At 40.2% G+C, this 14,980-nt stretch overlaps 1 protein-coding gene across 2 annotated transcripts in view; it reads left to right on the top strand.

Annotated features, from left to right (window-relative positions):
• Nucleotides 1-1,378: 1,378 nt before the first annotated feature.
• Nucleotides 1,379-14,980, top strand: part of acvr2ab (activin A receptor type 2Ab) — a 41,945-nt gene continuing 28,343 nt past the window's right edge. For both annotated transcript variants that reach the window (XM_008397546.3, XM_008397537.3), the window contains exon 1: nt 1,379-2,285. In XM_008397546.3, the coding sequence (XP_008395768.1) occupies nt 2,231-2,285 (55 nt within the window). In that variant the 5' untranslated portion in view covers nt 1,379-2,230. The remainder of the gene's footprint in view (nt 2,286-14,980) is intronic.

Below are 14,980 nucleotides of genomic sequence, written 5' to 3'. Positions count from 1 at the left end.
GAGACCTTTGACCTCCTAATCGCTGAGCAGCGCTTATAGCTGGAGATCTGCTCCAGGCTATTAGGGAGATTAGTGTCACACAGATTTTGGGAGCAGGCCAAGCCTATATCTGTTCTTCATGGCATTCTCAGCATTTATTACTTAGCACCCAACCCATGTTGAAATCCAATATGTGACCTATAGTAGCACATAGCTGCAGGCTGCAGCATGTGTGCAGATTGTGTTAAGCAACAGGGAGATGGACATACCCTTGGTAGTTTGTTAAAAGAAGGATAGTTTACATTATGGGTTTTCCTATATGGCAGAAATCCCCCACAAGCCCTCTTTATTTAATTAGACCCTCCATGTAACGCAAGAAATACAAGTTTATTGTTGCAATTTATTTACAAATATGTTGCATGTTATTACAAGTCTTTTTTTTTTTTTTTTTTATGAAAAGGTGGACCTTCCAGCTCGGACCGCCCATCTTTTGTCGCATCGGGACAAACCAGAGTATAAAACAAGTAGCCTTCCCGAACAAAAACAATCCCTAAGCTCGTAAAGCCGCTCAAACAAGCTCCATAGTTATTCAGCTTCCTACCGGAAGTGTGCGGATTTTACCTCCAAAGTAAAAGTTGAACGAACGCAATGTCAAAACTTGAGCAAAACCAACTACATTAATATTTTAGTGTACAAATAAATATATAAAAAGGGGTTTTCAGACACCACAATTAATTAATAAACAAACGCCACTGGTTAAATATTTGTGGATTTCTACATGGAACATAACTCCAAAATATTTGTGGAAAATTCCCATATTCTGGGATTTTTTGAGCACATATCTAAGATATTTTAAAAGTATTTAGAGGTGGGTCGATTTTAGGTATTCGTAGACTGACTTCCACTAATATCAGGGCTCCAATGAGCTATAACCTTTTCTTTTCCTAAAAATGGACCCAAAAAAATCTAATGTTTCAAATATATAATCAAATTTCTGCTGGTTATTCCTACATGCTACAGCTCCATTTTGCTACAAACGTTGGCTGAACTTTTCCCCAAATCTTCTGAGCTTCCCAATCAGTATTTCCACTTCAGCAGCAATTGCAGGTGATTTTTCTAACCTGGAATTTGAAATTCTTACTTTCAATGACAACATTTTATCCCAAAAAAAATTCAAAATCAATATTCCCAGCTTGTTGGTAGGTTTGCTTTCAAACTTCTTTGAACAAATGGAAAACACTATAAAATACTTACATTCTGCTGTAGATGTTAAATATTTTTGAACATTTGTTTTTTATTTGTATTTATTTAGAAAATAAATAGTATTTACCTTGTGTTTTACTTTGAAAATCATTACCGGATGCGGGACAGCTCAACTTGGCATAGCTGACACAGACCAGTGACTCCATCTTGAAATTGTCCCGACCCGAGGAGGAGACGGACTTGGAAAATCCAGCTCGTCCTACACGGATTAACTGTAGTTTTGCCCGATTATTCTGCCATAATACACGGTTTTCGCTCCTTGTATCGAGTTATTTCGACGGAAGCGGTTGTTTGGCCCACTTTGGAGGAGCATTTCACTCCGCTTGGAGCCCTTTAATCGGTTGTGTCCCTGCTGGAGCGGCCGGAGCTGGCTGTGGCTGTGGTTGTGGCCGGGCAGCCCCGTCGGACTGTCGGGCGAAGCGCGAGCTTCCACACGGATTTAAACGACAAAAACTGCTTTTAAACCCACCGTTTTCATCTCGAAGACTACGAAGTGGTGTTTTTAAGAAAGAAATAAATCATATTTTACGGCTATGTTCCGGAGCTCGCCGAGGAGAAGTTTGATTAAGCACCCGAGTGCGCTTGGTGTGGAGTCCGATGGATGTTAGCCCAGCCCGGCTGTGGCTCGGCTCTCTGCGCCGCTCTTCTGAAGGCTCAGTTTGTCTGCCTATAATGCTGCCGCTGACCTCGCAAGTGTATGAAAACACTGGCACTGGTGCCACCGAGTCGCCCTCCATTGCTTCGCTGTAAAACCTGGAAATACCTCCCAGCATTCCCTTCTCCCCCTCTCCTGTTTTTAGGACTTGTAACCTGGAATATTTTGGATTTGGCCTCCATTTTCTTTAAATATGCACATTTTCCAGAGACTGTTCTCCTTTGGGGAGCAAGACATTCAATTTTAGATTGTTTTTTAGATTTTTTTTTCTTCATTTTTGTGGAGTTTGAGCTTTTATAAAACTATTCTTTTGTGGACACATTCGGATGGAAAATGGGAGACGCTACAAAACTGGCCATAGCCGTTTTCCTCATCTCCTGCTCTTCAGGTGGGTATATCGAGGTTATGCATGGTCTTATAATGCAATGTTTATTACCTCTGCAGAATGCAATGCACAGCTTGTTGCAGGATGCATTGAATGCAACACAACCCAGACCTGTGGGAAGGAAAGAAGGGTGGAAAAAAACAAATCCCCTCAACCTTTTCTGCAGCCCACTTGTGTGGCTGTGCATGTTTCATATTTAGTCAGCTTAAGATGGGGCCTTAAGGCCCTCAAGGGGCCTTTGTGGAGCTCTGAGTGAGACATGCTGCTAGAAATTGGGTCTGTTTAGTTTAAGTTAATTAGGAAACAATAAGAGACTGTATAAGGAAGGACTGTGCAGTGGGAATAAATAGATTATAAGCCCAAATTTAACGTGAAATGGTTGTGATTTGAATGAGGCTGTGCAGTGGGTTTTGCTAGTGTATTATATATTTTTCACTCTCAGTATATTCACAAGCAAGTGCAAACAAGCAGAAATGAAGTCTGGGGAGGCAGAATTAAAACCGTGTTGCAGCTACACTTTTAGTTATTTTACCTGAAATGACAGTAACAAAATCAAAAAACTTTCGTTGTATGTTGATTAATTTTTTTCTTAATGTACATTGTGAAAGAAACTGTTATACTGAATACACTGAAATTGACCAAAAAGTAAGTGATTATATACGGTTGATGCATTATATTGTATATAATATGAAAAGTATTGGACTGAGCACAGAACCTTGTGGTACACCACAAGTTTGAAGGCGTGGATTTTTATTGTTGAAATTAGACATTTTTGGTTAAAAATCAAGTTGCAGAGTCACTAAATGCTAAGTTATGTCCCTCAAGTTAAATGCTTGATTTTAAAGTTTGTGATATTATAATGAGATATTCTGTAAGTTTTATTTGATTTAGTTTGTCTTTTTAGTGATTGGCGAGTTTCTTTTATTCAGTCAGAAGATCATTTATTGCTGTAGAAGATATATTCACCATTTAAATTAGCATCAAAGAGTATTTTACCTTGATGCTTTTTAATTTTAAATAGCTCAGCTACATTTGGAAATTAAGATGAAAATTATTTCCAATGTGTGATGGAAACAGGAGGAGAAGAAGGCCTGGCATGTGATTTTGGAAATGCTAATTTCCAAAATCATTTTATGAGTGTCATAAAATGACACTCATAAAATTGAGTGGTATTTTATTCCCCCTTGGAATAAAATGACACTCAAAATGAGAATGAAAAGGATGAAGATGATGCTTTAGGTATGTTTGGGTGACTTTGAAACAATTTTAAACTGCAGGAACAATGTGATGGAATATTTTAGCAGTTTTAAAGCTCGTCTTTATGAAATTAATGAGTAATATCCCATGTCTGTTAGTCATAGTATGTTAGACCTTAATAGGTTTACAGTTAATTATACACCCACATTCCTCTTTTTACGTCCTCATTTTCCTAAACGTCTCACCAGTACAGCGACATGGTGACGAACACAAGGTCAACCACAAAGTGCTGTTTGGTTTTTCTTCATTTTCCGTTGTGTTTTTTTTTTTTTTTTGCACAGCATTGTTTACGTGGCATTGAAAGTCAACTCTTGGATGACGCTAAAAGTCTTGACTCTTCTGCTTTAACTCCAAATATTTTGGAGACGCTACGGAAAAGTCACCATTGCAGGCCGAGACTGGTGTTACTGGGTTTGCCAGATTTGCAGATCAGGGGTTTGAGATTGCAGTTTTCAAAGTGACGGTTTTGTGTTACCTGATGCTTCGGCTTGGAAGTGGGAATTGCCTAATCGGAGGTTGCACAACAGAAATTAAGCCTGGAGGCAGAATTTTCTCAACTGCTTTGGAAAAGAATCGAGGCATATCAGTGCTAAAGCTTAACCTCAAGAAGTAGAGGAAGGATGGGAGGCGAAAACATTCTCTCACGTCGCAGTAGGATAGTTTCACAGTGAGGTGCCTCGAGTGTCTGCGAGCGTTTGGGTGAAAATGAAAAGCTTTCTCAAATTGGGTAATAGTCGGGGTTGCTCCGAGTGTGAGCCAGGTGCTGTCTGTGTTTTGCAGAGTGCAGCAGATGATTATTCTACTCGCTCATTACCGTCTGAAGTGGGGAAATGAATGGTTTCCACTCAGAGTGGGATAATAACTCTCTGGGAAAGCCGAGTGGAACTGGCACCACTCACAATGGCACCAAGAACCCGGTGATAAGGGCAGAGCACTTAGCCAACAGGGAGTTTTATCTGATGAGGCCAAAAGAAACACGTGAAGGTTAAGTTTGTTTGTCATGGCTTGAGAGTTAGTCTGTATATCTGTTGGTTTTCAGAAAAACCCCATGTAAGCTGCTCTTCATGATAAAATAGGCAGGAAATTAAATTAGAAATGGTCTAGTGCAATTTCAGTTCCTTAAATATCAAAATAACCCTTTACAGAAGAGACACACCAAACGGTAACGTTTAATTTTGTGCCTAGAGGTTTAAAAAAAAAAACATTACTGTAAGACTGTCGGTCTGTTCCCTTCTTTGTCAGTTTATATCCACATTTTGATCCTCGACTTTAGCATTTTAACTAACCATAGCTAACCGCATGACCAGAGATTTAAAGATGAGCAATACAAGCAAATGAGGCGGATTAGCAGAGCTTGATGGTGCCATCCAGTACACCTGTGGATTGAGTTGTAATTCTCATGAGATGTCGTACATCAGTATTCTTCAGTCAGAGGCATCTTCAGATTTGTTGCAAGACTGACTGCTACCAGAGATCCTTCATACCCACAACATCACCATCCACAGTGACTGAAAATAATTTGATGATAAAAGTTTGTGAAGAAGTTGATTATTATATTTAGAATGAGACATTAGTGACTTTTGATGATTTTTAAAAGACATACATCAACTTGTAGCTGTCTGAATTTAGACAGTGTAGTTCATGGCATGTTCTTGAATGCGCCATGAAGTTGGAGTTCAACCACAAAATGCTGATGGCCTTTGAGATAGTAGTCTGACATTTATCTGTTGTTTTGTACCAACAGTATTTACATTTTGCTACATACAAAGATGCATCACCTATTGTTTTCTGAATGTATTTGGGCTTCATCATAAAACACAAAACAGTAATAATAATAATAATAATAATAATAATAAAAACACAACATACAAAAACAGTTTTTTTTTAAAGGATTTTATAAAATTCTCCGTTTTAAAGTTTTAAAATTGTATTACAATTAATACTAGGTTGTAGAGGTGTGCCGATCGATTGGTCACCGATCATAAACGGCCGATTTTCGTGAAAAAGTGCATGATCGGTGATAGGCGATCATTGTCTCTTGTTGCCGATACCGATCACCTGCCTCTCATTTCTCAGCCTGCCTGTGCAGCTGGTCTCCTCTTTCCTTCACGCTGCGCAAACGCGCAGCAACAAATCCTAAGCGATGTGGAACTATAACGCACTGAGTGACTGGGGAAGTTTGCGTGTTGCGGCGGAAAATTGAAGCACGTCAAAATGCATCAACGCGACAAATCTAATATGGCATAAAAACAATGGCATCCTTGACGGAGTTTGGCTACATCGAGGCTCACTGCAGTAAAAGAGACATATAGAGGATCAGATAGCAGGTAAAGCAGCGCACAGCTACCAACACTCACCCGGATTAGCATGACGGTCAGAAAGTTAAACAAATAACCCACAAAATTATTTAAGTCTTCGAGCTGCGATGTAAGACGCTGGTTCTGCTTTCGCTGTTGAACCGCTGCTACGCTACAGGTAGTAATATTTCACAGACGGAGCGCCGCTTCTGCTCCACCTGGTAGTGACTCTCACACCGAACCTCTGTTTAAAGCTGCAGCATCTAACTTAAAAAATACATGTTACATACGTATTAAAACCTTGGCTGTCCTAACATGAGACAGATAATCTCTGAAAAACTAATCTACCTTCTCCCTGTTCTGCATAATTACTCCGCTCAGTCAGAAACAGCCAATCAGAACTAGCAGTAATCAGCTAGCCGCCATGCTATCAGGACGTTTTCATTCAGTAACTCAGGATTGTTCATTGTAATGGATCCTGTATTTGCCTTTGAATGTTAAGTTTTATACTTGAATCTTTTGGCAATGTTGAGAGGTTTTATTTTGGCTCTTTGCATTATTTAGCCTCTTCAGAGCCTTCATATGTTATCAGTCTGTTAAAGATACTATTATTGATAGCAGTACAATTTGCACAATGCCTGTTTTGTTTTGTTTTCTTCTTGGAAAAAGTTATTAAAAACAAGTTTTTGTCTAAATTAAGGTGAATTCATGGTTACTTTTTCCACATAATGTAACCGGTAGTGTTTATGATAAAAAAATAAAATAAAAAAATAATTATGTGATCGGTATCGGTGATTGGTATTTGTGATCGGCCCTCATGGGTGATCGGTATCGGCAGGAAAAAACCTGATCGGCACATCTTTTTTTTCCACTAATGTAATACTATTTTGTATTTTCAATAAAATACGAGCAGAAAAATCACTACAACCTAGTAGTTGTAGTGATTTTTCTGCTCATTACTGGAGGCCTATTTTCAGCTGTAAAATGCATTTTATTGAAAATACAAAATAGTATTACATTAGTGGAAAAAAACCACAAATTTATTGTGAGATTGTTGTAGCTTTTAACCATGTAATTATAACTATGCACAGCTCATTAATCATAAACAGATCAAATATTTGTCTGCTGTTCTCATGTTGCAATTTATAGTTCTTAAAGTGGAGATTGCTTTTCCACCCACACAGTTATACCTAAGGTCAGTTTTAGAAAGGTAAATGAACCTAAAGATTATATTTTTGGACTGTGGGAATAACCCACACATTCATGTGCTGCAGCTTTCCTGGACCAGCTGTTAAAAAACTGAGTTTAATTGCATGATGCATTCAGGAACCGAGGGGAAAAACAGACCTCTTGTTTGTCAGAATTCTAGTTTGACAAGAAATAATCGGTTCAGTCCGAAAAACGAAAGATAAAACGGTTTTCAAACGACATTCCTCTCCCGAGCAGCTGGTAATCCGCCCAAGATCATCAGTTTTACAGGCGACCTCTGCTGCGAGCCTGAACTGCAGATCGGTAAATATTTACACTGCGACTTCATCCCAGACAACGCGTACAGAGATTTCACCGTGCAACTCCTCTCTGAAGATTTGTCTTAATCCTCATGCTTCCCCATTTCGTGTCAGGAAACTGTGTCAGCACATAAACCAGTTTATACAGCTCACATCCATGCATATGGACAGACATTAGAGCAAACGGCCAGAGTGATGGCTTCATTATTTTTTTTTTTTTATTAAAATGGAGATTTTAATCTCCATTGTTGCTGCAATAGGTGACAAACTTTGTGACATCCTCCCCCCGTATGGTTAATGATTAGAAGACATGATGAGATTGAAATGCTTTTCTGAGGTGAATATTTACTTATTAAAGACACTTCTCTTTCCATTTCACTACGTGTTGACCAAAGGTGGTTATTGTTCACCTTTTGATTTTAAAAGTCTGTTGAAATTGCAATAATAATAAGTATTTTCAGAGTTACCAAATAGATTTTTAACATTTTCCAGGTATGGAAAAGTAAATAGTAAATAACAGTGGGTTTTGAAACTGTAAATTCATATATTTGACTTTGTTGTGAATTTTCTCTTATCCTCATAGGCTCAATATAATTACATCAAGAATAAACAATATGTAGTTAAATTTTTGTGGTGATATTTTGTGGTAGCAAACAATGGGTTGTTATCATGGAAACAATTGAAAAACTAGGTAAACCAAACCGTCACCACCGTACTTTAGTTTTTGAAAACGTAAATCAGTTGATTGTTATCAACCTAATGAGATAATAAAATGTGCTTGTGTTTTTATCTCAACACAAAGAAGTCATTATGTCAAAGTGAGATTTTCTGTGACAAAACAGGTTTCTTGTTTTCTTATCTTGATAAAACAAGACAATCAAACCAAAACCAGCAGCTTTTTAAAAGAGACTTAAAGCTGCCAACACCTGCATGTTTGTTACCTTTTATGGCCATCAGGGGTCGTTTTGACTGCTCATCTTCACAAAAGAATCTGAATTTGTTTGGAAATTCTGGATTTGGACAAATTTAAGGGGTTTTTTTTTAATGAAAAATTTTGTGTTTAAATAAATTTAAGTGTGTTGCCGCCAGTGCAGAGCTTCCTTTTTGACTAGCGATGCATCTAAATCTTTGCACTTGCTTAACTCCATCTTTCTGCTGCCATGTTTTTCTCACTTCCCACAGATACGTCCTCCCTCTATCTATGATACGTCCTCCTGCATTATGCATGGGGTCCAGTGGCACTGGTGTACTTGTTAAGGCCCGGTGTTACCCCGGTTCCCCCCATCGGGCCCAACTAGCCCTGACTATTTCCTCATAATGAAAACAGCTCAGCTCAAGTGGCTGCTGCTGCTTGTTCTGACTGGTCCTGCACCAGTTGGAGCACTGTTTATATTTTACTGGGTATTTAGACTTTTTCTTATTGTGAGAACTGAAATGGATTTGTTTTTGCATTAATGCAAGTGAACAAACCTTTGCTGCAGTCGGAGGAGTTTATCTGCCACTGAGGGGATTTTCCTGAGCAGCAGAGATTTGTTCTAACCTGCTGCTGGAGGAAAACCAAATCGATGGAGATTTCTCAGCGTGCCGATATCCAATTCAAAAAAGTAACGTTTGCACATGCTGCTTACCTCCTGTGTGTGTGTGAATAAGGGTTTCTAAAGCAGCCTGACTCTGGAGAGTTTTTAGATTTGGAGGAGCGTTTTATCTTGATGCGTCGGTCCAGAGCGGCCTTTTACTGTAATTAATGCGTACTGCAGATGTTGCTTTATGTGCATGGGAGAGTTTGAGTCTAGACAGGCTGGCTGCTCCAACGAAGGGGCCCGCTTTGATCCTTGATTAAAAATCACGAGCTGTACATTCATCATGCTCTCGTTTCAGGGTCTCTGGAGGGCGTCAACCCCCCCCCCCCCCCCCCCCCCCCCCCCCACCCCCTCCTCTACCTCTTTGTCTTCGGCCGTTTCCCGGTGATGCTGTGGGCTCGTCATCAGCCTGTTGCTCCACCTGTAATCTAATCCCAATTAAAAATACCCGGCAGTGTCTGGATTTTATTTTGGCAGCGGAGCTTCGTTCGTTCGCTATATATTTAGTTTCCACTAAATGTATAGCGGCAGAAGTCAGCGAGGTCGTGAAAGAGACGGCGTACCTCGTGTGATGACTCACGGCGGGGCGGGTCTTTTGATTGTAATTCTGCAGCATGGATTCCACCCTCTTCTCTTAAAAAAGCGATTTCTGGTTTGAAGATGCCGCAGCTGCAAACCCAGACACGTGAGTGTAAGGAGTTTGTACCCTACCAGAGATAAGGAGGCACTTTAAAAGGCTCCTCCTGTGAAGAATGCGTGGTATGCAGCACATCATGCGTGCGCTCCTGCTGCTGCTGCTGCTTCTGCAGAGACACCCAGGTGCTCTCCAGACCTGTCCTACCAGCAGCTCCATCAGCGCTAATTGAGGAGGAGACGGATGGGCTCGGGCATTCCAGCGAGGATTAGAGGGATTGGATTCAGTTGCTGAGTGTGTTGGTTTTTAATGCCCCCTCTCGCCCCTCCCCTCTCGCTGCCATGGGAAGACTGGTGTCTTTGTGAGCGGCTCCGGCGAGCCAGTCACCCCTGCCGTGTCACAACAACGTCTGATTGAGCGTTAATGTAGCACTCCAGAGAGTTCCTGGCTGCTCTGTGAAAACACTGTAAACCAGCGAGAGTCCTCTCCTACCCAACAGCTCAGCCTCAGCTGCTGGTGGAGAAACATGGAAGCAGTGGGATTATATAACCGGACCCCTGCAAACAACCTGAGGAGATCCAGTCCTGCTCAGACGTTTAATGATTTATCTAAACATTTCTTCATCTTTTATTTAAACCATCATACAACAAACAACTTAAGTGACCGTTGAATGCATGAAGTAACTGCAGACGTTTATCGATTTTCTTATTTGTATATAAACAGGCTCATATGTATCCATACACCCCTCTAATAAATGTTGCAACTCATCATTGAAGTTTCTTCAAGGAGTTATGTCATTAAGGTTCTCCAGTAGCAGTCAGACTTTCAACAAATCTAAAGACGCCTCTGACCGAAGACAATAACGTCCTGGATGACATCAGCAGTTTAAAATTAGAATAAAACATTTGATATGTTTTAGTGAACTTCTCTGGAATTGTTTTTGTCGGTCAGGTGATACTTCAGCTTTTAAGATGCTAATCAGTTGCTCCGGGTTGTAAACACACAATACCTTGTTGCCCTGGTTACGTATCATAACAACTGTGCAAAAACAAAAATGCAAGAGCAAAAAAATATTTCCAGCTGCACAGCGTCCAAAACCAGAGGGGACAATCGTCCAAACATGCAACACCTCATCCAAAAACCTTCTCACCAAAAGCCTAGAAGAAGAACAAATCAGAACTGAGAGTTACTCCAATAAATATCTAACTTAAACATTCTCCTGAACTGGTTAAAGATCTTAATGTAAAAACAAAAGAAACTCCAGAGATCAAGTTGATCAGGGGACTAAAAGTACATTTGGAGGAATCCAGACATCACTTTTAAATCTGGGAACATTGTACCAACTCTCAAGCATGGAGGTGGCAGCATCATGCTGTGACGCCTGAATAATTGAAGCTTGGAAACAGCTGAATGCTGCGGCAGAATAATAATCTTAAACATGAATCCAGCTTCATTTTTAAAGGGTGCATCCAGCAACATTCCCAAATTCCTAACCTCAACGTTATGGAAAACTGGATTTAAAAAGCAAAATATACCTAGAAGAGAGGTTGAAATGCATCAGATGTCAAGAATAACGAGATTTCCCCAGAAAACCTGCTAAACCAGGTGGATTCAGGCAGAAACATCTTTTCTTTGCTGGACTTTGTCTGGAATATCGATTAATGATGTTCAGCAGGATATTCCAGTCCACTCAGAGGTGGGCCTCCATGCTGCCCCGGGTGGCTGATCCCTGTGATATCCAGAGCACTAACATCTTTATCTAGGAGCTGCCCTGAAGGCAGGTAGGTGGGATGCATATCTAACCAGGAAGACAGGAAACAGAGGAGTGTAGCTGCGTTTCCACTGATTAACCGAGAACTCTGCAAAAGTCTGAATCATTTTCCGCGTTTTAAGGTGAAAAATCTACTGGATTTGTTGCTCAGTGTTTGTAACATCGACTCCCAGTATGGGGAGGATGAGGGTGTGGAAACCAGCAGCTGGAGGCTGTGACCTGTTGCACATATTAGGAAATAATCCAGACTAAAAAACATTTCTGTCTGGAAAAAGAAGCTGGACGGCCGGAATGTGACCCTGGGATCAGTGTCGAAGGGAAAGCAGCAGAACTCTGCTCCGTCCTGCATCTCCAACGGTTTACAGTAGCAGGATGTACTCTGAACAGGCGTAGGTTTGGCAGAGCACCTTCACATGGAGACACCGCTGCACGGGGATGAAATTTAGACGGATTTGTTTATGGCTGTTGCTCTAACCGAGCCTGACAGCTTCCAAAACAGCTCAGCTTGAACCCCTGATGAACCCAAAGGCTTGTCAATTCTTTTTATTTCCCTTTGCCTGTATCACCGATCTGCATCTGGTGCAGCCCGGTTCTCTCTACTTTAAGCACTTTATATCTAATAAAATATGGGTTTCTGTGTTATGAATGAACACAACTCACCTTGCTTTGGTCAAAAATTCATTAATAATTAATAAAAGGGAGTAAAATGACCTTGATCAGTAGATTTCCACTGCATCCACCATGAGTTTGTCACATTTCAAGTAAAAAAAACTGATAGACTTGCATTTCCTGGTGCTAAAATAAATACATCATTACATTATAATAGATCTAATCATATTACAAGGGACAATTTTTCAATATTTTGACCTGTTTAATCAAAAATAAGTAAATGATCAATTTAAAGTGCATTAAATTAATATTGTACTGCCTTGCTGCTCAGCTCATTTCATTCTGGTGAAAAGCTGAAATGTTTAAGCCACCTCTGTGCAGCAACAGGTGGGGAGGGGCAGTGTTGCATCACTTTAAGCTTGATAAATCTGAAGAAAACTCTTGAGTTATTCTAGCATGTCTGGGTTTTTGGAATGGTGGCTTTTTAAAACCAGTACAAAAATAAACGGGTCTTAAGGGTCTTCTAAACATACATCAGGAATGTTTTTACAATTAGCGGAAAAAACGGCTTAGGCTTCCAGTCATAGTCTTATTTTGATTCTGGACTTAAATATTCATTGCATCTATATTTATGCTAGGAACAAAGGCTCCAAATGGCATCGTACATTAGCGATTAGCACGCTTATTGTGGTTAGCTTTACTAAGTGGGAATTTCTGGAGGGTTAAATAGATTTCCAAATCTAACATGTCCTCAAAAGACGGGACAGTAGAGCTGCATTAGGTCCAGCTGAATCTTTACTTTATATTCAGGCGGAGCAACAATCAGGTCAAACACCTAATATACCAAACGTCTTAATTACTAAATGTGAACGTTCTTCTGTTGGTAATGGCATCTTCACTGAAGAGGGTTATTATTAGCATGACACTGTCTGCACTGTAGTTTTGCAAGCTGTGAGGTTAAAAATTGGACATGCGGTTGCGCACAACAGCCACCCCCAAATATGTCAAATACATTTATACAAGACATCGCCTCTAAAGAGATTTATAACCACCTACTTTAATATTTTAAACTGCAAATTTAAATTAATATGCATTATTACTACCGTAAAGCTACTGAAACTAGGAATATGAAAATTCTATATCTATTGAAAATTTTGTTCAATAGATATCCAATATTAATATTACTGTTATGACTGATAACTGATATTTCCCAATATTATATACATTTCTCTACTACAATGACCAGAAAGAGACGGATGAAAATAAATATTCACTGTACTTTAGAAAAATACTGAGAATAAGTATTTTGAGTATTTTGCTCACTATGACCCTTTTACACGACTACAGGGTTTCTCCCAGAGTATTATAAGCCTGACGGGCCACCAGGCTTTACTTGCCCCGTTGTTTATCTTAAATTATGTTTTAGATGTTGTTTTTACACACAACCTATAGAAAGACTAGTTTTATCTCATCCACTTATGTATTTTCTTTGTTGTTTATGTTTAATTTGCATAATTGCCTGTCAACATTTTTTAAAACAAAAACACATTGGAGCTTTTCTAGATTTCTTGGGGAAATCCTGAACAAACCTTTGGTCAGATTTTAATTGATAGACCAACAGTCGGGTATCAGATAATTGCGAAATAGAACCAGTTGGATTTAAACGTCACCTTCCCTTCGGTATTTCTTAACTTTTACAACTGAATGTTCTCTTGTTTTTCCCATGAGGAAGAGTAGCTAGAGGTGCATAACCAAACCCAAGTTAGCGCTCTCAGTGAGGTGAAATGAATGACTTGTATGTGGGATGAGTGCAGCCAGGTGCTGCTGCTGCTGCTGTGATTACAGATTTCTCCTGAATCAAGTCCCACATGCAGGAGCCGCATTTAGCCGCCTCTTGAGTCACGCAAGGCGGGGCGGGGGAGGCATGAGTGTCGGGTTGCATCAGCACCAACAACAAGCGTTGCCGGGAAGAAAAGAGCGGCCAGCTCTGCAGATAGCACTTTGACCTTCTGACCTCTGACCAAGTTCATTTTTCAACGCTGTGCAGGAATGTTTAGAAAAGCCCACAGAACCATACATCACCAGGAACGCAGATGATAAGTTGATCCTTGGAACAATTTCCATCATAACGAACAATCCCCGCTGCTGGCAGCCGCACAAAAACGGGCCCTTGATGAATGAGCTGTTTACCCACTTGAGTTCAGCGCCGCGCCGCCAAACGCCAAAGCGCCACTTCATTATGAGGCTCCAAAACAGGAAGCTGGAGCCGGTTCATGTGTTTTAACGGGCTAAATAAGTGATATGACATCCTGTTTTAATGCAGTTATCAGCTCAGAACGAGGCGGCAGCTACACAGCAACAGAACAACACCTCCAAGTGGAGCTGGCCACCTGCCAGGGAGGCTTGGCTGATCATTTCCCACCCAGCATGCACCTCACCGGCCACTAGCGTCTCCCTCCAGCTTGGAAAGAGCTCACTTTGCTAGCGGAGAGGTGGAGCTCGTCCCCTGTGATGTTTGGTTTGTCTCTGTGGAGCGCTGGCCTCTTGTTTTGCAGAGAAGTGCAGCTTGACCCGTCCTCACCGAGAGAAAGGGGAGTGTGTTTGGAAATCCTTCTGGGAGAAATTACTCATGATTATGTTTCACAACTGGGCAAACACAATGGGTCAGGACTACATCAAACACTTCAGCATCCTGAAATAGATTATATATACTTCTATCTTTTCAAAAAATCACATTTTACTGTTTGTCTTTACTAGGATGCTTGTTCAAAGCCTACATTTTAAACATTTTAGCAATTAACACAAATCTTGTAAATATCTACTCTTCCATTAACATGTTCAGCAGCGCAAAGTTTAACATGACTGAATGATTGCTTTGGTTTCCACTGATGTGATTCAGTTCAGTAAATTATATCCAAGTGTGTAAATGTTGTTTTATTTCCCTTTGAGATTAAAGAATTTTTGAATTGAATTTGAATTCAAATTGATCCTATTGATTGTATCTATCTGTATCCATTCATCCGTCCGTCGAAAGCAATTCGT

Source organism: Poecilia reticulata, chromosome 2 (genome assembly GCF_904066995.2).
Source record: "Poecilia reticulata chromosome 2, P_reticulata-male-v2, whole genome shotgun sequence".
In the NCBI taxonomy this organism is placed as follows: domain Eukaryota; kingdom Metazoa; phylum Chordata; class Actinopteri; order Cyprinodontiformes; family Poeciliidae; genus Poecilia; species Poecilia reticulata.
This window is presented reverse-complemented; position numbering and strand designations above follow the sequence as displayed.